General features: G+C 37.3%; 1 protein-coding gene across 1 annotated transcript; it reads left to right on the forward strand.

Annotated features, from left to right (window-relative positions):
* Window positions 1-1,181: 1,181 nt before the first annotated feature.
* On the forward strand, window positions 1,182-2,352 carry LOC122007602 (dof zinc finger protein DOF5.4-like). The gene has a single exon (XM_042563298.1). It carries the CDS (start codon window positions 1,292-1,294, stop codon window positions 2,132-2,134), a length of 843 nt encoding a protein of 280 aa, XP_042419232.1. The 5' UTR covers window positions 1,182-1,291; the 3' UTR covers window positions 2,135-2,352.
* Window positions 2,353-27,264: the final 24,912 nt, after the last annotated feature.

The raw sequence follows: 27,264 nt of genomic DNA on the forward strand, positions 1-27,264 counted from the left end.
TATTATTATATTTTAAATATTATACCAAAATTAATTTTTTTTATAACATGTTTGAAAAAATTATAAAATTAATAAAAAAATGACAAAATTTATATAAATACATAGAAATATGTATAAAAAAAATCTGAACATACAAATTATATAAAAATATAAAATATTATTTGAAAAATAAATTCTTAATAAAATATTATTATTATTTTAAGTTAAAAATATAATGATAATTATGTAAAATGATAAATTTATTAAGAATATAAATATCAATTTTAAATTATAAATTATAAATTATAAATAAAAAATAAAAGTATAGAAGAAAAGAATAATATTAAATTTTTATTTCAAGTTTTTGAGTAAAAGTTAGAATTAGTATTTTCATACTCTCTAGTCGCTTCTGCATTTCTTCTAATCAATTTATGATCAAGATCGTCGGATCACCTTCGAGCGCTTGATCAACGGTCGTTATCAAAATGCATGCAGATTATCCTCGGACATATCCGGTAAAAAGCAGAAAATGTAGTAGGCTATCTTGTAAAAAGTGAAAAAAAAAAAAAATCAAAGGAGGATTCGGGGCACCGGAACACGCAGTCTATACGACATCGACGCCCCCGGGCCCACCGATCAGATCGTCATAGCAGAGGAGAGAGGAAATTAATAGAAGCGAAGTAGAGATGTTAACGTACTTTTCAGGCCGACAAGATGATGATGCTCGTCTTCACGCGTGGCAGCCTCCCTGTCGCCGGAGCCGGTGGCTATAGACGAGCCATCAGTCCGTACTATGTACCATCGACGACAACTTGCCGGCGTGGCGGTCGCCGGCGCTGCTGCCGTCATCGTCGCAGTGGCCAGGTCTACGGTAGCTCATAGTACAATGGCAGTAGTAGTGCCGGCATGAAAAGACTACACTCTCCTTCCGTGCCTTTTTTTATTTTATAAAAGACCTTGTATTTTATGGAATTAAGACAAGAGCTTCCTGATTAATGATTAAAAATTAAAAATCTGGCCTGTTGTACTTGTCGTTGCGTCTCATTGATGTCGACAGATAACAATAATTAATTTCTCTAAATTATGGGGCTTTCGTAAAATATTGAATGGAGGAGTACTTTGTAATTTTTTGAATATTATGGACAAGAAGTAAATGTTGTTGCAGATCAGGCGGTCCATATAAACACAACATCAGCTACCTCTCCGCCCACACTAGAGCAACGGCGGCTTCTCTCTCTCGGCGATCGCTTTTGCCGTCTGGTCTTCTTCGTGAAGGCCGAACTCCATCTTTCTCCCTTTCACCAGGAAATTGATGCAGGATTTTCCGCCCTTTCACGGCAGCATCTTCAGCGGCGGAGGGGGTGGCGGAGGAGGCGGACTCCTCGGCTACCCGGCGTTGGCTTCCCCGCATAATCAACCGCCGCCTCCTCCGCCGGTGAAGTGTCCTCGATGCGACTCCACCAACACGAAGTTCTGTTACTACAACAACTACAACCTCTCGCAGCCCCGCCACTTCTGCAAAGCCTGCCGCCGCTACTGGACCATGGGCGGCGTCCTCCGCGACGTCCCGGTCGGTGGCGGGTGCCGCAAGTCCAAACGCTCCTCCAAAGCTACATCCCCTGCCGCTTCTGCCGACAAGAACGCATCTCGCCGCTGGCATCCCCCTTCCACCGCCAGATCCAGCATCTACGACTCCACCGGCACGGCATCATCCATTGCCGTCGCGTCCACCTCCGCTCCGTTCTCCGATTCGCCCCTTCTCGCCTCCCAGCTCTGCGTCCCCAGCCCTACTCTTCGATTGGGGCAACTACCGGACTCGGATCCCCCCATCCCAGAAGCAACCATAATGGAAACCCCGTCTGTCGATGTCTTAGCGACGATTCCATCGGCGCTCCTGGGATTCATCTTCCCGGACACATCGCCGGCGCGAGAGAAGGCCGAGGCGGAGCCGATCGGGCCGGGATTCGCAGATCAAACCTCTCCAGTCGATCGGCGTCCTCCAGGGGCTGGCGGTGGGCTTTTGTCTCCAAATTGGGCCGGCCCAGTCGAGCCCACATTGTACGATCTCACAGGAATCGTCGATCCTTCGTCGTACTGGAATCAGAGCCATTGGTCCGACTCCGACACGCCCTTTCTTCCACGCCTAGGTGATTAAATCGAACCTCTCCATTAAATACCTTTTCGTTCTCGCTGTCAATCCATATAAAAATTATATGTAATAACAAATAAATGAGAATTTATATTATTATCTACTCTAATAATTAAGAGCATCTTATCAAAAACCTCCCTAATATATATCTCAATTACGGAGGAACTTTTGTAGTAAAAATGCTTAATAATTAATGGCGCGTGTCACAAAAATGTTGATTTAAATGTTGCGTGGCGGTTAGGAATTGACACATGAGGTGATGGAGACGGGTAGTTATGTGTCAAGAGAAGAAAGCGCTGCTTTTGGCGAGGGTCGGGTGTTGGGCGGCTCGCTAGGTCTTCGTGATCGGGGACGGACGTCTTTGATGGACGGTTGGGGGGACGAAATGGCCCGCAGGCGGTGGAATGGACGGACTCGATGTGATGTTATCTGTTATTCCGTACGGAGGAAAATTAAGATATTCCGCTTGGCTGACGTGTGAAGATATTTTAACATAGTCGTTTTAGAAGTATGTAAAATGTTTTTTGAGCGAACTAAATTTAAATTCCGAAAAAGAAAAAAAAAATCTAGTTCACTAGGGGGAACTCGATCAGTTTTATGCCTATTCTTTAATTGTTAGTTCATAATTCATTTTTTAAATTTAGTTATATATTTACATTTTGTCAAAACAAGAAAATTAGGTGAAAATAATAATGAAATTAGGTGAAAATAATAATTCACAAGTCATAACAACGACTTTTTTTAGCTTAGAATAGTAAAGTCCTCCTAAATATGTTAGAATCTTCAAATGGAGAACATGTCTGCCAAACAAACGAATAATGAAAAAAAAAAAAGAAATTCATTTTGCTTGATTTTCAAAAACATAAAAAAAGCAAAAATAAAATAGATAAGTAAAATAATCAATATTTTAACTTTGTCATTTTTTTTTGTATTTAAGGTAGAATAGTCACTTTTATCAATTTAGTAGAAGTATTATTCCATTAAATATTTTATAAAATATTTTTAAAATTAATTTATTGTGTTGATTTTATGCAATTGTTATTTTCTTATTTTTAGGTATTATTTTACGACTCTTGGATTCAGAGCACCTTTTTCATTATAAGAAACTTGAGGTTGAAACGGCAAAAAGTCAAATCTATTGCACACCACAATTTGGAATTAGTTTGAAAACTCAAATAACGATTTGATCATCGGATGCAATAATTTAGTGCAAATTTGTTAAAACATCGCTCTCGTTAAGCAATTTTAAATTGTAAAGTGTAAAATAAAATTTTAAAAAAATACTACTAAGAAAACATTATTCTGTTCGTTACTTTGACTGAGTCTCATTTAGTTAATTGCTCCGCTCACTCAATTTAACAACCAATATATTTACACCAACTAACAAATTTTCAAACTAACATCATTTATGCATTCAACGTGCTTAGCTTAGCCTAGTCCGTCCAATTCAAACTCGTTGCGCCGTCTAGCCTATTTGACTTATGTAGCTTGCTTGCCCTTGTTAATTTTATTTGGGTCAATTAGTGGGACCATGTGCTGTTGTAGCTCATTGAACCACCATCGATTGCCTACATTGTGCTTATTAAATCAAGCAATCAACCGCTTTACTTCGATGAGCTATGATTATACTAATTGAGCCAAACAAAACCCAATATATATCATTCGGTAGAGATGGGTTGAGTCATTCAAACCTAATATATATATGATGTGGTTGAGATGAGTTGAGCCAAACAAAACCCAACATTCAAACCTAATGTATATATATGAATGATGTTGTAGAGATAATGATACCATGCCCTTTCCATGACTTAATCAGCGTAGCCCTTAATCTGATTGATTTGGAGTAGAATCTGGGTCAGTCAATTCAAGATGGGACTTGTCTCAAGTTAGTTGACTCATACTTGAATTCAGGTCGAATCAGTCGACTTCTGATTGAGCTTAACATGAGTCAATCCGAGTAACATCCAACCTAATCCTAACTTGGTCAAGAGACATGACAGTTACCGAATCAGCGCTAGCCACATAAGGATGCCTGTTACAAGACGGTCATAATTGTGCCAATTAGAGAGAGGTGCATGAGTTATAGAAGTGCATCATCAACCCTTCATCCACTTATATCCTCATCCACTTATATAAGGTCATGGAGGCAACATTAAAGGGTGTGAGAAAATTTATTTCTATTATTTTCTCCTCGTCTCTTCAACTCTCTTGTTAAAATTACTCTCTTGCAAAGTTTGATTTGAACGTCGAACGGATATTGCCAAGGTGTACCTTGATCTCCTTCGAACTTCTTTGTTTAGTCTATCTAATTTTCACATATATATATTTTTTACCTTATGGGCTTACCGTTACAGACCTACATTGCGGACTACCGTGTGCAATTTTTATTTGGATTGTTTTATTTTTTTAGTTTGCGGTTATGCTATAAGGTTTAGTTTAAGGGTTGAGTTACAGATTAAGCAAAAAAGAATTTTTAGGGGTTGAACTATAGTATTAAGTATAAAAAAATTTTCAAACCAAAAAAAAAATTAGATGGCACAAGATGTGCAACGTAAAGTCCGTTGTATATCAAACATCTCTCTATATGTAATTTTGATTTACGCTGCACATACAAGAATGATATCTTGCACAACTTACTCTACAACACCGTGGGTGACATCCAATGTGGATGCTCAGACGCGGTCAAGAATGATTTTTTTATTTTTCTCTCTCATCTACATGCAATTTTGTTCTCTCTCCTAGATGTAAGTGTTGGTACAATTTCCCCTAGATCAAGGTTGACTAGGTTTCAGTTGGTTCAAGCTTGAATCTTGATGTTTGAGTTTTAATTTTTGACAATGTATGGAGATTGCACTTGCAATTGTCCGTTTGGGGAGATTGTTGGTGCAATTCTCCTCTTGTCAAGGGTTGACCAGTTTGATGTGAAGAAGAAGTCAAGTAGGTTAAGGTTGACGAGATACTTGACTGGGAAGTCCAACGGGAAAGTTGGCAGAAGATGAAAATCCAAGTGGGTCAGTGTTGACCGGACACTTGGTTGGGAAATCCTGATGAGTGAAGTGAGGTGAAAGCCCTACTGGGTGCTACTTGGAATGCCGTTCTGTTTCCCCTGTACAAAAAAATTTGTACAAGCACAGAACTTTTCCTAGCAACTCATGTGCTCTTCAGAAGTTAAACTTGGATTGGAAACGAAACTTAACATTTTTACTCCAAGTTCGTTCTTCAAAGTTAAACTTGGATTGGAAACGAAACTTAACATTTTTACTCCAAATTCAACCCTTGTGTTCTTCTGAAGTTAAACCATATTACAGAAGTTGATTAAATATTTATTTCAAGGATCGACTTCTAGGTCGTAGGCGAGGTACTAGGCCTTTTTGGTTATGAGATCATCCACCACTTCCTAGACAAAGTCTTTCAAAAAAATTAAATATTTAAACTTCTCATAGTAACATTAGGTTTAACTACAGAGACCTCAATCAAAGCACAAGATCGAAACACAAATCGAAGTACAAAAATGAAAACACGAAATCGCTAGCCTCTTGTGTTGGTATTTTAGGATCCATACAAAGAAAACAAAATTAGTTGTACTGCGGAATAAATAACTAGTTGTACCTTTCTTCGTAGACAAAGACCTCTTGATCTTCTGTCGTATTCCTCTCCTCTTCTTGGACATCGTGTGGGCGACGATCTACCAAGACAAAAAAAACACCCGAACCCTTTTTGTTTCCAAGCCACCTACCACCAAAAGACGCAAAGAAAAGAACGCCATCTTCTTCTTCTTCTCCTCCGAACCGCCAGCCACCAAGGTGCTTCGTCTCTTCGTTTTCTTTTCCTCCAAGCTCCGGCCACCAAGAGAAGATGGGGCACCAGCCCTAGAGGGAAGAAAAGGGAAGAAGAAAAGAAGTGGGGTGCCGACCCTAGAGGAAAGAAAAGAAAGAATGGGGCGCCAGCCTTAAGGGAAAGGAGAGGGTTTTTAGTTGTGGAGAGAAACTTATCAATTCTTAATTGAATTATTTTTTGTTGTGGCACAACCTCCTCTCCTTTTATAACCCTTTGCCCCAGATAAAAAAGGAGAAAAAATAATAGATTTTTGTTTAGAAAAAATCTCTAGAAAAAAATTAACATAATTCTTTTTAGAAAATTTTTTTAAGAAAGAATTAGTATAATTCTTTTTAGAAAATTTCTAAGAAAGAATCAACATAATTCTTTTTAGAAAAATTTCTAGGAAAGAATTAACATAATTCTTTTTAGAAAAATTTCTTAAGAATTAATATAATTCTTTTTAGAAAATTTCTAAGAAATAATCAACGTAATTCTTTTTAGAAAAATCTCTAATTCTGTTGAGAAAAAATCTCCCTTTTTTTTCTTTTCTTTTCTTTTCCTTTTGGTTTGGTCAGCCCCTTGCTTGGGCACCAAGCAAGGCTTGGTCGGCCCCTTTCTTGGGTAGGAAGCAAGGCTTGGCCAACCCCTTGCTTGGGCACCAAGCAAGTGTTAGAGTGTATACTAAAAGCTTAGCTTTTGTAAACATTTATTTGTTGAAATAAAAGAATCACATTGGTCAATGTCTATATTTATTTGTTAAATATAATTGTTCAGTTAATTTATATAGTAGATAACATGGAGTGTGGTGTCACACTCAGAAGATCATGTTGTCGGTTCTTTATAAATTATAAATAGTTGCTCACGACTAAGATGGAAAGGAACAAACCATCGGAATAGTCGTAGTGTAATTAAGTATTAGTTTATCTTGATTAATAAATTACACTGGTACACTCTAAGTGTATTGAGTAGGACCATTTAGGTAAGTTCTTTTTGTACTGACTTAATAAAAGAACTAAAAACCTTAGTTATTATGGAAGTGTGTGCTCTTAATCCTAATATAATAACAAGCACATATATTTAATATTTATTTCTTTGACTTATCAAAGGGTTAGGTTTAGCTCGATAAATCAATATGCCCGATAAGTTGGGAAATGATATTACTTATAGTGTGTGTTGTTGATGATAGAAGGAATCTGTGTCCTAGTTATCTAGGTTGAGAATGCCCCCAAGAGGAGCTCATAAGAATTGTCATGTTAAACCCTGCAGGTGGACTTAGTCCGACATGACAATGAAGTTGAGTGGTACTACTCTTGAAGCTAGATATTAATTAAGTGAGTTGTCAGTAACTTACTTAATTAGTGGACATTCGTAATCTTAAACACAGGGAGATTAACACACTCATGATAAGAAGAAGCCCATAATGTAATTTGGGATTGGTGCGGTAGTGTGATAATAACTCTCTAGTGGAATGAGTTATTATCGATGAACTTGAGTTGTGTGTTCGGGGCGAGCACGGGATACTCAAGCTCATCGGAAGGCCAAAACCAATTTCTCCTCAAGGTCCCTGTCGTAGCCTCATTATAGCCTCAAGTCCATCCAAATGTAAGGCTCTTCTTGGTGTCCAAGAAGTGGGTCGGTCCAATGCTTGGTGACCAAGCAAGGGTCGGCCACATCCTCTTCTATAAGGGCCGACCCTTTTCTTGGTGACCAAGCATGAAGGGGCCGACCACAATAATTCAAAAAGGGAGGGTTGTTTTGAATTTTTAAAATCTTCTCTTTGTAGAAAACTATAAGTTTTAAAAGAGAGATTTTAATTTTCAAAACTTTCCTTATTTGAATTAGGCCACATGTTTTAATAGAGAGTTTTAAAAGTTTTAAAACTTTCCTTTTTTAACCATCCTCATGGTTTAAGAAAAAAAAGGAAGATAAGTTTTAAAATTAAAATTTTCTATCATCATGTTAAAAAAGGAAATTTTATAAGAGAGTTTTTAAATTTTAAAACATGATTTTAATTTTTAGAAACTTTCCTTTTTTAACTCCTACTTTAGGAAAGAGAGCTTGTAAATTTTATAAGAGAATTAGTTCTTGTAAAATTTTAAAAATATTTTTTTCCTTATTCCTCTTGATGAGGTGGCCGGCCACCTTGCTTGGTGCCCAAGCAAGTGGCCGGCCATAATTAAAAATAAAAAATCATCACAAAAATTAATGTTGGTGATTGATTCAATCAAAAGGAAAGAAAAGGAAAAATAAAAAGGGAAAAGAAAAAACTAAAGGATGATTTTATTTTTTGTAAAAAGTTTTTCCTTATTTGCCTTGGGCAAGTAATATAAAATAAGGGGTGAGAGGGCTTCATGAGACACAACTCTTATTCTTTTGCTTGGAGACCCTCTTGGTGTGGCCGGCCCTTCTCCTTCTCCTTTCCCTTTGCTCTCTTCTCCTTGGTGGTGGTGGTGGCCGGATTTTAGAAGAAGAGGAAGAAGCTTTTGGGTGGTGTTCATCTTGGAGGATTGTCGCCCACACGACGTCCAAGGCGAGGTGAGGAATACGGCAAAAGATCTCGAGGTCATTAGCTTACAAAGAGAAGGTATAACTAGTAATTTTCATCCGCATCATACTAGTTATTTTCTTTGTAAGAATTCTAAATACAAGAGGCAATTAGATCTAGTTTTTCAAGTTTGTGTTTTCTTCTTTTTCAAATTTGTGATTCGGTTGTTCTTTTTGGTTAACCTAGAGTTATTTAAGGAAATTAAATATTAGCTTTCCTTAAAAGACTTTGTCTAGGCGGTGGTGGTTGCTCCCATATCCAAGAAGGTCATATGCCTCGCCATGCAGTCCTGGAAGCTAATTTTGGAAATTAATATTTAATGAAATTAATAACGTAGGTGGATTTGAATCAATAGTGTTAAGTTCCGCTTGCGATTCAAATCTAAACTATCAAGAACAGATAAGTTAAATTTGGAATCAATGATGTTAAGTTCCGTCTGCGATTATTAATTTAACTTCTAAAGAACACAATAGGTTATTTAAGGAAAGGTTCGACACTTGTACAAAAAATTTTGTACAGTGGAACCGGTACGTTTTCTTAGGACTAACCAACAATTGGTATCAGAGCTAGGGTTTGCCTCTGTGTGTTTAGAATTCAAATAGGTTATGCACATGTCATACATAATTAAGGCAGGATAATAGTAAGATGTGCTAACTCTTTGGTTGCAGGCTCCAACTATTATGACATTTAGATATTGTGTGTGATTGAACCCTTGGACATGTCAAGGGCATTATTTTGTGTGCATGATTGTATGTATCAAATACAGCAGGAGCTGTATTATTTTTAGAATTTTATTTTTTGTTCAATCTAGAATGCATGTACATTCCTTTATGGAATATAGGATCGATATTTGTAAAATTCTATATTTGTCGCGGATCGTATCTTTGCAAGGCATGGTGCTATTGGAGGACAAGAGGCGCAGCGGAATAAGAAGCAAGATAGATGCGACAACTCAACCCGATGGCGGTGGCTAAAGATGGCAGCAGCTAGGGTTGGAGCATACTGAAGACAGTGAAGGAAAAGGCCATAATAGTTAGAAAATTAATTTTCAAATTTATTGCTTTTATTTACTATGATATTTATGTGCATGTGATGTATGCTAGCATAGGTTAAAATCCTCATTTTAAATAACTAAGTGGGAGAGGGATTTTAAATAAATCTCATGGTCTCCATTACTGGTTTGTAAGTGATGCAACAAGCTTGCGTGTTGGCTCTGAGTGCCTCCCTCCACAACGGATGAGTTTATTGCGGATCACTAGATCAAACTTCCTTTTATGGATGGTTATAGGAAATTATTTAGGAGCGTGTGATCTTCTCCAACTGAAGGGGCACAATCCTATTTAATAGACTTAGTATCAAGTAATGGTATACACTTAGACGCATTAAATAGTATCCTCCCCAACGGAGTCACTGCTATTGTTTTGCGTGACCAAAGTGAAACTAACTATTAATTTTATTTGTCATAAAGTTAGGATGACAATATAATAAAATTAATGGGTCATACCCTCCTCTTACAAATGTTGAATTTGTATACGTCCACACTAACGTGACATGCAATATTCACGGTGATTTGAGGTGTTGGTTAATTTAAAATAGTATTGTTTGAGGAATCAATATTATTCTAAATTTAGAGTCTTGACCAAAGTTTATTTTTGTGATTCTTAGGATAACTTTCAACCCACTGGCCATTATACTGAAAGAGAATAAACTTACTGGTCCCAACTATATAGATTGGAAAAGGAACCTGGACATTGTTCTTACTGCTGAGAGCTATAAGTTTGTATTGACTGAGACGTGTCTTGATGCACTTGACGGTGACTCTACCCCAGAGGAGATTGAGTATCATAAAAAATGGGTAAAAGCTGAAGAGATGGCGCGGTGTTACATTTTGGCATTAATGTCAAATGTATTGCAACATCAATATCAAGATTTACCAACAGCTTATGATATAATGAACAATCTCAAAGAACTCTTTGGGCACCAAAGTCGGACTGCTAGGCAAGAGGTAATGAGAAAGTTAATGACGGCCACCATGTCAGAGGGAACACCCGTAAGGGATCATATTCTTAAAATGATGGCCTATCTGAACGAAATACAAGTTCTTGGAGGAGAAATCGATGGGGAAACCAGGTCGATATAATTCTCCAAACGCTACCTAGAAGTTTTGAGCAGTTTCGCCTGAACTATAATATGAACAAAAGAGAGTATACGTTGGCGGAACTTCTAACAGAACTACAAGCAACAAAAGAAATATTTCGTCACAGTTCTCAGATTCACTATGCTGAAAATGGTTCTACTTCTAAGTCGAAAGGCAAGAAGAAGAAGAAACAGGTCTTTTCAACAAAGAAGGTGAATAAACCTCAGGGTACAGGATAAAAAGCTGGAATGAAGAAGCCAAAGGTCAAGTGCTTCATCTGCAAGCAATCTAGACATTGGAAGGCAGACTATCCTCGTAGGAATCAGAACAATAAAGGTATATCTCATACTTTAGTAGTTGAAACATGTTTAGCGGTGTTATCTACCAGCACCTGGTGTGTAGATACAAGAGCCACTAATCATGTCTGCAATTCTTTGCAGGAGTTCCAGGAAACCCGACGACTATTTGAAGGAGAGATAACTGTCTACATGGGCAATGCTACTAAGGTGGCGGCTGTTGCAGTGGGAGACGTCTACTTATCTTTTGATAGGAATAGAAATTTGATTTTAAGAAATTATCTTTATGTACCCAGTTTTAGAAAGAATTTAATTTCAGTTTCTAAACTGTATTTGGATGGATATTCAGTTTTCTTTAGTAACAATGTGGTTATAAAGAGAAATAAAGTGATTATTGTTGGTTGCTACTCGGAAAACCTAGAGGTTCCAATGTACAAAAATTTTGTACAAAGGTCTGAACCTTTTCCTAGCTACCATGTGTTCTTTTAAATTAAATTTTGGATCGCCTGCGGAACTTAACACGTTTGATCCAAAACTTAATCTATTCGTTCTTTTAGGTTTTGACTTGGGTCTCCTGCGGAACTTAACACGTTCGACCCAAATCACCTTAAGTTATTAATTCCATTAAATATTAATTTTCATAATTGGTTCCCAGTACTGACGTGGCGAGGCACACGACCTTCTTGGATATGGGAGCAATAACCACCGACTAGACAAAACCTTTTATGGAAAGCTAATATTTAATTTCCTAAAATAACTTTAGGTTAACCGAAAAGAACAATCAAATCACAAGGATAAATAAAATAAAAGAACATAACATCGAAAAACATATTCGAAATACTAGAATCGTAAGCCTCTTGTATTTGGTATTATTTTCATAAATAACTAGTATGATGCGGAAAGGAAAAATTACTAGTTATACCTTCTAGAAAGACCTCATGATCTTCTACCGTATTCCTCTTCTAACCTCGGACGTTGTGTGGGCAACGATCTTCCGAGATGAGAAAACACCAACCACCTTCTTCTCCTCCTAGCTAGGTTCGGCCACAATAAGGAAGCTTTACCAAGGATGAAGAACAAAACACCAACCAAGCTCCAAGAGATGTAAGCTTTCTCTCCTTCTTCTTCTTCTTCTCTAAGTAGTATCCGGCCACCACAAGAGCTCCAAGGGAGATGAAGGATTCGGCCACCACAAGAGGAAGAGAAGGAGAGGATGATGGCCGGCCACAACACCAAGGAAAAGAGGAAGAGAACAATAGAAGTTGTAACCCATGAAGGCACCTCTACCCCTTCTTTTATATTCCTTGGCTTTGGCAAATAAGGAAATTTATTTATAATAAAATTTCCTTAACTTTTCTTGACAACAATTAACTAAGAAAAATTAAATAAATTTTCCTAATTAATTGTATGTGGCCGGCCACCTCATGTAGAGCAAATAGGATAATTTTAATCAACAATTAAAACTTCCTTATTTGTCTTTGGAAATTTAAAAAATAAAATTTCCTTTTAAAATCCCTTCATGGTTGATAAAAATAAATTTCTATAATTTTAATTTTCAACATGTGAATAATTTTTCAAAGAGAAAAAATAAAATATCTTTCCAATCTACAAATAAGGAAAGAGATCTAATCTCTTTCTTTTAATTTTTTGTAGATCTTTTAAAGAGAGATATTTTAATTTTAATTCTCTGTAATAAATTATATCTTCCACATAATAAAAATAAAAATTAAAATTCTTTTTAATTTAATGGGGGCCGGCCACCCATGAACCAAGGCTTGGCCGGCCCTAGCTTGAACCACAAGCTAGCTTGGCCGACCCCCTTCTCATGGGTATGAAGGTGGGTATAAGTGGGTATAGTACTCTATAAATAAGAGGCTACGATAGGGACCAAGAGGAGGAATTGGTTTTGGTCTCCCGATAAAATTAAGCATCCCGTGTTCGCCCCGAACACACAACTTAATTTTATCAATAATAATTCATTCCACTAGAGAACTATTATTGAACTACCGCACCAATCCCAAATTACATTTTTTTTGGGCTCCTTCTTATTATGAGTGTATTAGTCTCCCTGTGTTTAAGATGTCGAATGTCCACTAATTAAGTGAGTTACTGACAACTCATTTAATCAATATCTTAATCCAAGAATAGTACCACTCAACCTTATCGTCATGTCGGACTAAGTCCACCTGCAGGGTTTAACATGACAATCTTTATGAGCTCATCTTGAGGACATTATCAACATAGATTACTAGGACACAGTTTCCTTCTATAATCAACAACACACACTATAAGTAATATCATTTCTCAACTTATCGAGCTTATTGATTCATCGAACTAAATCTCACCCATTGATAAATTAAAAAAATAAATATCAAATATATGTTCTTGTTATTATATCAGGATTAAGAGCACACACTTCTATAATAACTGAGGTATTTGTTCCTTTATAAAGTCAGTATAAAAGAAAAGACCTCAAATGGTCATACTCAATACACTCTAAGTGTACTAGTGTAATTATATAGTCAAGATAAACTAATTCCTAATTACACTATGACCTTCCAATGGTTTGTTCCTTTCCATTTTGGTCATGAGCTACTGTTTATAATTTATAAGGTATTGATAACATCATCTTCTGTATGTGACACCACATACTATGTTATCTACAATATAAATTAATTGAACAACTACAATAAATGTAGATGATTTGACCAAAATGTGATTCTTTATTCGAAATAAATGTTTACAAAAGCTTAGGCTTTCAGTATACACTCTAACAATTATCTGTTCTGGTGCATTGGTTGACAATTTATATACTTTAAATCTAATTTCTCCCACAAAGTAAAATATGGAAATTAATAACACATCTTCTAACTCTAATAAGAGAAAAGAACCTTCGGAAATGAACCAAACATATCTTTGGCATCTAAGGCTTGGTTATATTAACTTAAGTAGGATTCAAAGGCTTGCAGCCGATGGACTCTTGGGTTCATTAGAGTTGGAAAACTTTCCAACATGTGAATCCTGCTTGGAAGGAAAAATGACCAAGAGACCTTTTAAGGCCAAGGGGTATAGAGCCAAAGATGCGTTAGAACTGGTTCATTCTGATTTGTGTGGTCCTATGTCTATCTAGGCAAGGGGTGGTTATAAATACTTTGTCTCTTTTATAGATGATTATTCAAGATACGGATACATTTACCTGATGCGCCGCAAGACTGAATGCTTTGACAAGTTCAAAGAATATAGGGTTGATGTGGAGAAACGTCTTGGTAAAAGTATCAAGACACTACGGTCTGACCATGGTGGCGAATACCTATTTGGAGAGTTTAGGAATTACTTATCAGAAGTTGAGATTCAATCTCAATTGTCTGCACCTGGTACACCCCAACAGAATTATGTGGCAGAATGAAGGAATAGGACCCTTATGGAAATGGTTAGATCGATGATGAGTTATTCAGAATTACCAAATTCGTTTTGGGGATATGCTTTAGAAACAACAGTGTACATTCTGAATATAGTACCTTCTAAAGCAGTTCTTTCTACTCCCATGGAATTATGGAATGGGCATAAGCCTAGTCTGAATCATATCCGGATATGGGGTAATCCAGCACATGTGCTGAAGAGAGATACTGACAAGTTGGAATCACGTACAGAAGTCTGTCTGTTTGTGGGATATCCTAAAGGAACGAAAGGAGGTTTGCTTTATAATCCTAAAAATTAGAAGATCATTGTTAGCATCAATGCTCGATTTTTAGAAGAAGATTATGTAATGAACCATAAGCCCATGAGTGAAATAGTTCTAGAAGAAATAAGAGATGACACGTCTACTTTAATACCAACAGTACAAGATGAAGTACCACAAGAGACTGCAACAAGTGTCACACATGATACACAACCACAGACGGTGCCTCGTCGTAGTGGGAGGGTTGTAAGGCAGCCTGAGAGATTCATGTTTTTGGGAGAGACTTCGGACTTGATCCCGGGTAAACATGAACCTGATCCCCGGGCATATGATGAAGCACTCCAAGATATAGATGCAGTATCTTGGCAAAAGGCAATGAATTCTGAAATAGAGTCTATGTACTCTAATGAGGTCTTGGAGCTTGTAGAACCACCTGATGGTGTAAAAGCCGTTGGATGCAAGTGGATCTACAAAAGAAAAAGAGGGACAGATGGGAAGGTAGAAACCTTCAAAGCAAGACTTGTTGCGAAAAGGTACACTTAGAAAGAGGGAATCGATTATGAGGAGACTTTTTCACCGGTAGCTATGCTTAAGTCCATCCGGATACTCTTATCCATTGCCGCTCATATAGATTATGAGATTTGGCAAATGGATGTCAAGACAGCTTTCCTTAACGGAAGTCTTGAAGAAAACATCCATATGAAGCAACCAGAGGGATTCATTGAAAAAGGCAAAGAGCATCTAGTATGCAAGCTGAATCGGTCTATTTATGGACTAAAACAAGCTTCAAGATCTTGGAACATCCGGTTTAACGAAGTAATCCAATCATATGGATTTATTCAGTGTCCGGATGAGTCTTGTGTATACAAGAAGTGTAACAGAAACGTGGTGGTATTTCTTGTTCTATACGTAGATGATATTTTGTTAATTGGCAACAATGTCAAGGTATTATCAGACGTAAGGGTATGGATGTCCAAACAATTTGATATGAAGGATTTAGGAGAATGTGCACACATTCTAGGGATCAAAGTTATAAGGGATCGCAAGAAAAAAATATTGTGTCTATCTCAAGCTTCTTATATAGATACGGTCCTTGCTCGTTTTAGCATGCAGAACTCCAAGAAAGGTTTCTTACCTTTTAGGCATGGAGTAGCCTTATCTAAAGAGATGTCTCCGAAGACATCAAAGGAGATGGAGGATATGAAGGCAGTCCCTTATGCTTCGACTGTAGGAAGCCTTATGTATGCAATGCTGTGTACGAGACCTGATATCTGTTTTGCCGTGGGCATGGTCAGCAGATGTCAGAGTAACCCTGGACAAGGACATTGGACTGCTGTAAAGCATTTATTGAAGTACCTGAGAAGGACTAGAGATTATATGCTAGTTTACCAAGCAGACGATTTGCTCCCTGTGGGTTACACGGATTCAGACTTCCAATCAGATAGGGACAATAGTAAGTCTACGTCAGGCTATGTGTTTACTCTAGGAGGTGGATGTTGGTTGCTACTCGGAAAACCTATAGGTTCCACTGTACAAAAATTTTGTACAAAGGTCTGAACCTTTTCCTAGCTACCATGTGTTCTTTTAAATTAAATTTTGGATCGCCTGCGGAACTTAACACGTTTGATCCAAAACTTAATATATTTGTTCTTTTAGGTTTTTGACTTGGATCTCCTGCGGAACTTAACACGTTCAACCCAAGTCTCCTTAAGTTATTAATTCCATTAAATATTAATTTCCATAATTGGTTCCCAGTACTGACGTGGCGAGGCACATGGCCTTCTTGGATATGGGAGCAACCACCACCGACTAGACAAAACCTTTTATAGAAAGCTAATATTTAATTTCCTAAAATAACTTTAGGTTAACCAAAGAGAACAATCAAATCACAAGGAAAAGAAAAAACAAAAGAACACAACATCGAAAAACATATTCAAAATTCTAGAACGTAAGCTTCTTGTATTTGGTATTATTTCCATAAATAACTAGCATGATGCGGAAAGAAAAATTACTAGTTATACCTTGTAGAAAAACCTCTTGATCTTCTACCGTATTCCTCTTCTAACCTCGGACGTTGTGTGGGAAACGATCTTCCGAGACGAGAAACCACCAATCACCTTCTTCTCCTCCTAGCTAGGTTCGGCCAACAAAGAGGAAGCTTCACCAAGGAAGAAAATCAAAACACTAACCAAGCTGCAAGAGATGCTAGCTTTCTCTCCTTCTTCTTCTTCTTCTCCGAGTAGTATCCGGCCACCACAAGAGCTCCAATGGAAGAAGGAGATTCGGCCACCACAAGAGGAAGAGAGGGAGAGGATGGTCGGCCACACCAAGGAACAAAAGAGGGAGAGAAATAATAGATGTTGTGTCCCATGAAGGCACCCTCACCCCTTCTTTTATATTCCTTGGCCTAGGCAAATTAGGAAATTTAATTACAATAAAATTTCCTCAATTTCCTTGACATGATTTAATTGAGAAAAATAAAATAAAATTTCCCAATTAAATCTACATTGGCCGGCCCATCATTGGAGAACAAATTGGACAAGTTTCAATCAACAATTAAAACTTCCTAATTTGTTTCCGGAAATTTTAAAAAATAAAATTTCTCTTTAAAAATCTCTTCATGGTTGATAAAAGGAAATTTCTATAATTTTAATTTTATCAACATGTGAATAATTTTAAAGAGAAAATAAAATATCTCACCAATCTACAAATAAGGAAAGAGATCTAATCTCTTTCTTTAATCTTTTGTAGATCTTTTATAAGAGAGATATTTTAATTTAAATTCTCTTTAATAAATTATTTCTTCCACATAATAAAAAATTAAAATTAAAATTCCTTTTTAATTTAATTTGGCCGGCCCCCACTAGCTTGGGTTCAAGCTAGGGCCGGCCACCCAAATTCATACCTAGGCCGGCCCTAGCTTGTTCCCAAGCTAGCTTGGCCGGCCCCTATTGGGTGGATATAGAAGGTGGGTATAGGTGGGTATAGAACTCTACAAATAAGAGGCTATGATAGGGACCGAGAGGAGGAATTGGTTTTGGTCTCCCGATAAAATTAAGCATCCCGTGTTCGCCCCGAACACACAACTTAATTTTATCAATAATAATTCATTCCACTAGAGAACTATTATTGAACAACAATCCCAAATTACATTGGGCTCCTTCTATTATGAGTGTGTCTGTGTTTAAGATATCGAATGTCCATTAATTAAGTGATCGACAACTCATTTAATTAATATCTAAATCCAAGAGTAGTACCACTCACCTTATTGTCGGACTAAGTCCACCGCAGGGTTTCATGACAATCTTTATGAGCTCCTCTTGAGGACATTATCAACCTAGTATCTCTAGGACACAGTTTCCTACAACACACACTATAAGTGATACATTTCCCAACTTATCGGGTTTATTGATTCATCGAACTAAATCTCACCCATTGATAAATTAAAGAAATAAATATCAAACATATGTGCTTGTTATTATATTAGATTAAGAGCACACACTTCCATAATAACTGAGGTCTTTGTTCCTTTATAAAGTCAGTATAAAAGAAACGACCTCTAATGGTCCTACTCAATACACTCTGAGTGTACTAGTGTAATTATATAGTCAAGATAAACTAATACCTAATTACACTACGACCTTCTAATGGTTTGTTCCTTTCCATTTTAGTCGTGAGCTACTGTTTATAATTTATAAGGTACTGATAACATCATCTTCTGCATGTGACACCACATACTATGTTATCTACAATATAAATTATATGAACAACTACAAACAAATGTAGACAATTTGACCAAATGTGATTCTTTATTCATAATGAATGTTTACAAAGCTTAGGCTTTCAGTATACACTCCAACAGTGGAGCCATTGCATGGAGGAGTGTTAAGCAGAAATGCGTCTCAGACTCAACCATGGAAGCTGAGTATGTGGCAGCCTCTGAGGCAACCAAGGAAGCTGTATGGCTCAGGAATTTTCTAATGGACTTAGATGTGATTCCTGGTTTTCCCAAGATCATCACAATTTATTGTGATAATAACGGTACAGTTGCAAACTCGAAGGAACCACGAGCCCATAAAGCAATTAAACATATAGAGCGCAAGTACCACCTGATACGAGACATCGTCAAGCGAGGAGAAGTTGTCGTCGCCAAGATTGTATCAGCGGATAACCTGGCAGATCCTTTCACTAAGGCCCTTCCAGCGAAAGCTTTTGATCAGCATGTGGAGGGGATGAGAATCAGATGTATGGCAACAGATATGACAGCTTAGTCTTTTAGTATAAGTGGGAGATTGTTAGAGTGTATACTAAAAGCTTAGCTTTTGTAAACATTTATTTGTTGAAATAAAAGAATCACATTGGTCAATGTCTACATTTATTTGTTAAATGTAATTGTTCAATTAATTTATATAGTAGATAACATGGAGTGTGGTGTTACACTCAGAAAATCATGTTGTCGGTTCTTTATAAATTATAAATAGTTGCTCACGACTAAGATGGAAAGGAACAAACCATCGGAATAGTCATAGTATAATTAAGTATTAGTTTATCTTGATTAATAAATTACACTGGTACACTCTAAGTGTATTGAGTATGACCATTTAGGTAAGTTCTTTTTGTACTGACTTAATAAAAGAACTAAAAACCTTAGTTATTATAGAAGTGTGTGCTCTTAATCCTAATATAATAACAAGCACATATATTTAATATTTATTTCTTTGACTTATCAAAGGGTGAGGTTTAGCTCGATAAATCAATATGTCCGATAAGTTGGGAAATGATGTTACTTATAGTGTGTGTTGTTGATTATAGAAGGAATCTGTGTCCTAGTTATCTAAGTTGAGAATGCCCCCAAGAGGAGCTCATAAGAATTGTCATGTTAAACCCTGTAGGTGGACTTAGTCCGACATGACAATGAAGTTGAGTGGTACTACTCTTGGAGCTAGATATTAATTAAGTGAGTTGTCAGTAACTTACTTAATTAGTGGACATTCGTAATCTTAAACACAGGGAGATTAACACACTCATGATAAGAAGGAGTCCATAATGTAATTTGGGATTGGTGCGGTAGTGCGATAATAACTCTCTAGTGGAATGAGTTATTATCGATGAACTTGAGTTGTGTGTTCGGGGCGAGCACGGGATACTCAAGCTCATCGGAAGGCCAAAACCAATTTCTCCTCAAGATCCCTGTCGTAGCCTCATTATAGCCTCAAGTCCATCCAAATGTAAGGCTCTTCTTGGTGTCCAAGAAGTGGGCCGGTCCAATGCTTGGTGACCAAGCAAGGGTCGGCCACATCCTCTTCTATAAGGGTCGGCCCTTTTCTTGGTGACCAAGCATGAAGGGGCCGACCACAATAATTCAAAAAGGGAGGGTTGTTTTGAATTTTTAAAATCTTCTCTTTGTAGAAAACTATAAGTTTTAAAAGAGAGATTTTAATTTTCAAAATTTTCCTTATTTGAATTAGGCCATATGTTTTAATAGAGAGTTTTGAAAGTTTTAAAACTTTCCTTTTTTTAACCATCCTCATGGTTTAAGAAAAAAAAGGAAGATAAGTTTTAAAATTAAAATTTTCTATCATCATGTTAAAAAAGGAAATTTTATAAGAGAGTTTTTAAATTTTAAAACATGATTTTAATTTTTAGAAACTTTCCTTTTTTAACTCCTACTTTAGAAAAGAGAGCTTGTAAATTTTATAAGAGGATTAGTTCTTGTAAAATTTTAAAAATATTTTTTTTCCTTATTCCTCTTGATGAGGTGGCCGACCACCTTGCTTGGTGCCCAAGCAAGTGGCCGGCCATAATTAAAAATAAAAAATATCACAAAAATTAATGTTGGTGATTGATTAAATCAAGAGGAAAGAAAAGGAAAAATAAAAAGGAAAAAGGAAAAACTAAAGGATGATTTTTTTTTAAAAAAAAAAAATTTCCTTATTTGCCTTGGGCAAGTAATATAAATTAATGTTGGTGATTGATTCAATCAAGAGGAAAGAAAAGGAAAAATTAAAAGGGAAAAGGAAAAAGGAAAAACTAAAGGATGATTTTTTTTTTGTAAAAAGTTTTTCCTTATTTGCCTTGGGCAAGTAATATAAAAGAAGGGGTGAAGGGGCTTCTTGACACAACTCTTATTCTTTTGCTTGGAGACCCTCTTGGTGTGGCCGACCCTTCTCCTTCTCCTTTCCCTTTGCTCTCTTCTCCTTGGTGGTGGTGGTGGCCGGATTTTAGAAGAAGAGGAAGAAGCTTTTGGGTGGTGTTCATCTTGGAGGATCGTCGCCCACACGACATCCAAGGCGAGGCGAGGAATACGGCAGAAGATCTCGAGGTCATTAGCTTACAAAGAGAAGGTATAACTTGTAATTTTCTTCAGCATCATACTAGTTATTTTCTTTGTAAGAATTCTAAATACAAGAGGCAATTAGATCTAGTTTTTTGAAATAGTTTTTCGAGTTTGTGTTTTCTTCTTTTTCGAATTTGTGATTCGATTATCCTTTTTGGTTAACCTAGAGTTATTTAAGGAAATTAAATATTAGTTTTCCTTAAAAGACTTTGTCTAGGCGGTGGTGGTTGCTCCCATATCCAAGAAGGTCATGTGCCTTGCCATGTAGTCCAGGAAGCCAAATTTAGAAATTAATATTTAATGAAATTAATAACGTAGGTGGATTTGAATCAATAGTGTTAAGTTCCGCTTGCGATTCAAATCTAAATCATCAAGAACAGATAAGTTAAATTTGGAATCAATGATGTTAAGTTCCGTCTGCGATTCTTAATTTAACTTCTAAAGAACACAATAGGTTATTTAAGGAAAGGTTCGACACTTGTACAAAAAATTTTGTACAGTGGAATCGGTACGTTTTCTTAGGACTAACCAACAATTGGTATCAGAGCTAGGGCTTGCCTCTATGTGTTTAGAATTCAAATAGGTTATGCACATGTCATACATAATTAAGGCAGGATAATAGTAGGATGTGCTAACTCTTTGGTTGCAGGCTCCAACTATTATGGCATTTAGATATTTTGTGTGATTGGACCCTTGGACATGTCAAGGGCATTATTTTGTGTGCATGATTGTATATATCAAATACAGCAGGAGCTGTATTATTTTTAGAATTTTATTTTTTGTTCGATCTAGAATACATGTACATTCCTTTATGGAATATAGGATCGATATTTGTAAAATTCTATATTTGTCACGGATCGTATCTTTGCAAGACGTGGTGCTATTGGAGGACCAGAGGAGCAGCGGAATAAGAAGCAAGATAGATGCGACAACTCGACCTGATGGCGGTGGCTAAAGATGGCAGCAGCTAGGGTTGGAGCATACTGAAGACAGTGAAGGAAAAGGCCATAATAGTTGGAAAATTAATTTTCAAATTTATTACTTTTATTTACTGTGATATTTATGTGCATGTGATGTATGCTAGCATAGGTTAAAATCCTCATTTTAAATAACTAAGTGGGAGAGGGATTTTAAATAAATCCCATGGTCTCCATTACTAGTTTGTAAGTGATGCAACGGATGGGTTTGTTGCGGATCACTAGATCAAACTTCCTTTTATGGATGGTTATAGGAAATTATTTAGGAGCGTGTGATCTTCTCCAACTGAAGGGGCACAATCCTATTTAATAGACTTAGTATCAAGTAATGATATACACTTAGACGCATTAAATAGTATCCTCCCCAACAGAGTCACTGCTATTGTTTTGCGTGACCAAAGTGAAACCAACTATTAATTTTATTTGTCATAAAGTAAGGATGACAAGATAATAAAATTAATGGGTCACACCCTCCTCTTACAAATGTTGAATTTGTATACGTCCACACTAACATGACATGCAATATTCACGGTGATTTGAGGTGTTGGTTAATTTAAAATAGTATTGTTTGAGGAATCAATATTATTCTAAATTTAGAGTCTTGAACAAAGTTTATTTTTGTGATTCTTAGGATGACTTTCAACCCACTGGCCATTATACTGAAAGAGAATAAACTTACTGGTCCCAACTATATAGATTGGAAAAGGAACCTGGACATTGTTCTTACTGCTGAGAGCTATAAGTTTGTACTGACTGAGACTTGTCCTAATGCACCTGACGATGACTCTACCCCAGAGGAGATTGAGTATCATAAAAAATGGGTAAAAGCTGATGAGATGGCGCGGTGTTACATTTTGGCATCAATGTCAAATGTATTGCAACATCAGCATCAAGATTTACCAACAGCTTATGATATAATGAAGAATCTCAAAGAACTCTTTGGGCACCAGAGTCGGACTGCTAGGCAAGAGGCAATGAGAAATTTAATGACGGCCACCATGTCTGAGGGAACACCCGTAAGGGATCATATTCTCAAAATGATGGCCTATCTGAACGAAATACAAGTTCTTGGAGGAGAAATCGATGGGGAAACCCAGGTCTATATAATTCTCCAAACGCTACCTAGAAGTTTTGAAGAGTTCCGCCTGAACTATAACCTAAACAAAAGAGAGTATACGTTGACGGAACTTCTGACAGAACTACAGGCGGCAAAAGGAATATTTCGTCACAGTTCTCAGATTCACTATGCTGAAAATGGTTCTACTTCTAAGTCGAAAGGCAAGAAGAAGAAGAAACAGGTCTTTTCAACAAAGAAGGTGAATAAACCTCAGTGTACAGGACAAAAAGCTGGAATAAAGAAGCCAAAGGGCAAGTGCTTCATCTGCAAGCAGTCAGGACATTGGAAGGCGGATTGTCCTCGTAGGAATCAGAACAATAAAGGTATATCTCATACTTTAGTAATTGAAACATGTTTAGCGGTGTTATCTACCAGCACCTGGTGTGTAGATACAGGAGCCACTGATCATGTCTGCAATTCTTTGCAGGGGTTCCAGGAAACCCGACGACTATTTGAAGGAGAGATAACTGTCTACATGGGCAATGCTACTAAGGTGGCGGTTGTTGCAGTGGGACACGTCTATTTATCTTTTGATAGGAATAGAAATTTGATTTTAAGAAATTGTCTTTATGTTCCCAATTTTAGAAAGAATTTAATTTCAGTTTCTAAACTGTATTTGGATGGATATTCAGTTTTCTTTAGTAACAATGTGGTTATAAAGAGAAATAAAGTGATTATCTGTTCTGGTGCTTTGGTTGACAATTTATATACTTTAAATCCAATTTCTCCCATAAAGCAAAATATGGAAATTAATAACACATCTTCTAACTCTAATAAGAGAAAAGAACCTTCAGAAATGAATCAAACGTATCTTTGGCATCTAAGGCTTGGTCATATTAACTTAAGTAGGATTCAAAGGCTTGTAGCTAATGGACTCTTGGGTTCATTAGAGTTGGAAAACTTTCCAACATATGAATCCTGCTTAGAAGGAAAAATGACCAAGAGACCTTTTAAGGCCAAGGGGTATAGAGCCAAAGATGCGTTAGAACTGGTTCATTCTGATTTGTGTGGTCCTATGTCTATCTAGGCAAGGGGTGGTTATGAATACTTAGTCTCTTTGATAGATGATTATTCAACATACGGATACATTTACCTGATGCGCAGCAAGTCTGAATGCTTTGACAAGTTCAAAGAATATAGGGCTGATGTGGAAAAATATCTTGGTAAAAGTATCAAGACACTACGGTCTAACCGTGGTGGCCAATACCTATTTGGAGAGTTTAGGAATTACTTATTAGAAGTCGGGATTCAATCCCAATTGTCTGCACCTGGTACACCCCAAGAGAATGGTGTGGCAGAACGAAGGAATATGACTCTTATGGAAATTGTTAGATCGATAATGAGTTATTCAAAATTACCAAATTTGTTTTGGGGATATCCTTTAGAAGCAGCAGTGTACATTCTGAATATGGTACCTTCTAAAACAGTTCCTTCTACTCCCATGGAATTATGAAATGGGCGTAAGCCTAGTCTGAATCATATCCGGATATGGGGTAGTCCAGAACATGTGCTGAAGGGAGATACTGACAAGTTGGAATCACGTACAGAAGTTTGTCTGTCGGTTTAAAGACGGAAGTCTGTCTGTCTGAATTATCCTAGTTATGGTCGTGCGGAGACCACACGGTCGTGTGAAGGCCGTGTGGAATTTTCAGCACTGCAGACCAAAAGTAAAATGACTATAATTTTATGGTCGGTTGTAGTTTTGGGCTGTTCTTTATACCGATTTGTAGATAACTTCAAGATATACAACTCTGATGAAGACCTCAACTCAATAATACTACGTTAAGATGTAATAAAATGATCTACAAGTCCACACAACCTTGATGCACGACCGTGCCAATTCCGCACGGCCATGCGATGTAACCAAAGCAGAAGGAAGGCACGACTATGTCAATTCGCACAGTCGTGCGGTGTAACCAGAGTAGAAGGAAGACACGACCGTGTCAATTCGCACGGTTATGTGGTGTAACCAGAGCAGAAGGAAGACACAGCCGTGCAGATCTCGCACGGCCGTGCCACTCAACCCGAAGGGAGGAGGCAGCTAACCGTGCGGATCTCGCACGTCCGTGGTACTGGTCGTGCGGCGCCCATGCCCTAACTTATAAAAGGGTCAAGAACCCTATTATTGGGGGCATCTTTAGTTTTGGACTCCGTCCCTCTCCTTGGGAAAGGGTTCTCCCCTCGGGGGAAACCCTAGAGCCTCATCCACCGCCATCCATTGATGTTCCGTCCATCTCTAGAGCAAGGAGGCATCCCCAAGCCATCGGAAATCTCGGCAAGCATCTATTCTTCCCCTTCTTCTCACATCAAGGGTTGTAAGTATGCTTTACTTTATGTTTTGAGGTTGTTCTTCTCTCATAATGGAGTAGATATCCTCTTCTAGGATTATGAAGTATTTGTAATGTGATGGAGATGTAGAACTATGTAGATTCACCATATTTCTATTCAATGACTTGTTAATGCCTTGTTCATGATGAATTATGTGTGACATATTTATATTTCTTTGCATGCTTTGTTGATTGATGTGGAGGATTGTTAATCACGCAAAGGGGATGCCCTAAAGCGTATTGACCAAGGTACCCTAGTGACAGGGGTAACCCTTTCCGGACGTCTAGGACGTTCCCTTAAAAGGAGAAACAATCCCTTAGGAATTGCTGCTCTCGTAGAAAGAGTGCTCTAGATCGTATACCCGAGGGGCCCTAGTGATAAGGGTAACTCATTCACGGACGTCTAGGACATTCTCTTGAAAGGAGAGGCAATTCCTCCATAAGGAAGTAGGAAACCGTACCAAATATCTACTTTTATCCTTATTGTTATTTACTAGACATGTATTCCTGTGATCCACCGAGCCACCCTCGTGACTGGGGTTAACTGTTACAGGATTTCACAGGAATCATCTCTATTCGATACTTAGGGATATTGACCAATTTAACTTCCTGTAAGAGCATGGACATAGAGGGTAGAAACTAAGCAATCTATGTAATATCTTCTAGTATTATAATGAAATTGAAATCCTATAATCCATCTCCCAAAGTTCATTCCCTCCAAGATCAATTCTCTCTCTCTCCTCTCTCTTCGTCTCAACCTTCTTTCCCTCTCTTTAATCACACTCGTTAGTTCGTAAGCGTCAAAACCAACTTTCGACCATCTAGATAACTTACTTTGTGACATCTCTAGTGCTTAATCAACAGTCCCTGTGGTTCGATAATTTTATATATTACTGACGATGAATCCATGCTCTTACGGAATCGTAACAGCACACTAGTTTGAAACTAGCACCAGCCAATGCTAATACTAAGCAACACCACTGTTGGTGCTGGTTTGCACAAACCACACCACATTGGTGCTTCTTTTGCACACGTTAGTGCTGATTTATGTAAAATAACACTAGCACAAACCATCACCAAAGTGTGCAAAGCAGTATTATGTTAGTGTTGCTTTGCATAAAGCAGCTACAAGGTGTGCAAATCAACACCATGTTTGTACTGGTTTACAAATATCATCACCAATGTGTGCAAATCAACACTACTGGTTTGCGCAAACTAGCACTAATGTATGCAAACTAGCACCACACTTTTGCTACTTTGCGCAAACTAGCACCAAACGCTAGTGCTGGTCTTTAAAAACCAACACCAATAGGGTTTAAAAGACTAGCACTGTAACAACCCACCTTCTACACTACTACTACTCTCTAAAGGTGGACGCTACTTAACTACTAACTCTACTTAACCGGTGTGATTAAAAATCACATGGAAACCCTACTGAAAAATTTCGACAGAATCTCCCCTGTACCGATGACCTTAAACTGATATACAAACACTGTATACATCAGCCACAGACGGCTGGAACATATATCAGACAACCACGCAGTTTATATATATGAAAAAGAATCAAAATACTGAAAGAAATAACTCTATCAATGCATGATAAAAACACTCCAATGAAAATAGCATATACAAATTCTAAACTCTTTTAACAATTCGACGGAAGCAATCTTAATAATTATTTTTAAGCTAAGTCCCAAGATCTCTCCATAGTCCTGGCATCACACACCGTCACAGCATCTCCTTGTCGCCTTCCTTCTTATACTTTTCCTCTATCTTTTATCTGCAGTAGGAGGAAGTGCAGTCTATAAGCATAAAGCTTAGTGAGCGCTATCTAACTCACAAAAACTCGATATGCATGAATATAAATAAAAATATGCTAAAACTGAATACTAACATATAAAG

Source organism: Zingiber officinale, chromosome 1B, assembly GCF_018446385.1.
Source record: "Zingiber officinale cultivar Zhangliang chromosome 1B, Zo_v1.1, whole genome shotgun sequence".
Classification (NCBI taxonomy): Eukaryota; Viridiplantae; Streptophyta; class Magnoliopsida; order Zingiberales; family Zingiberaceae; genus Zingiber; species Zingiber officinale.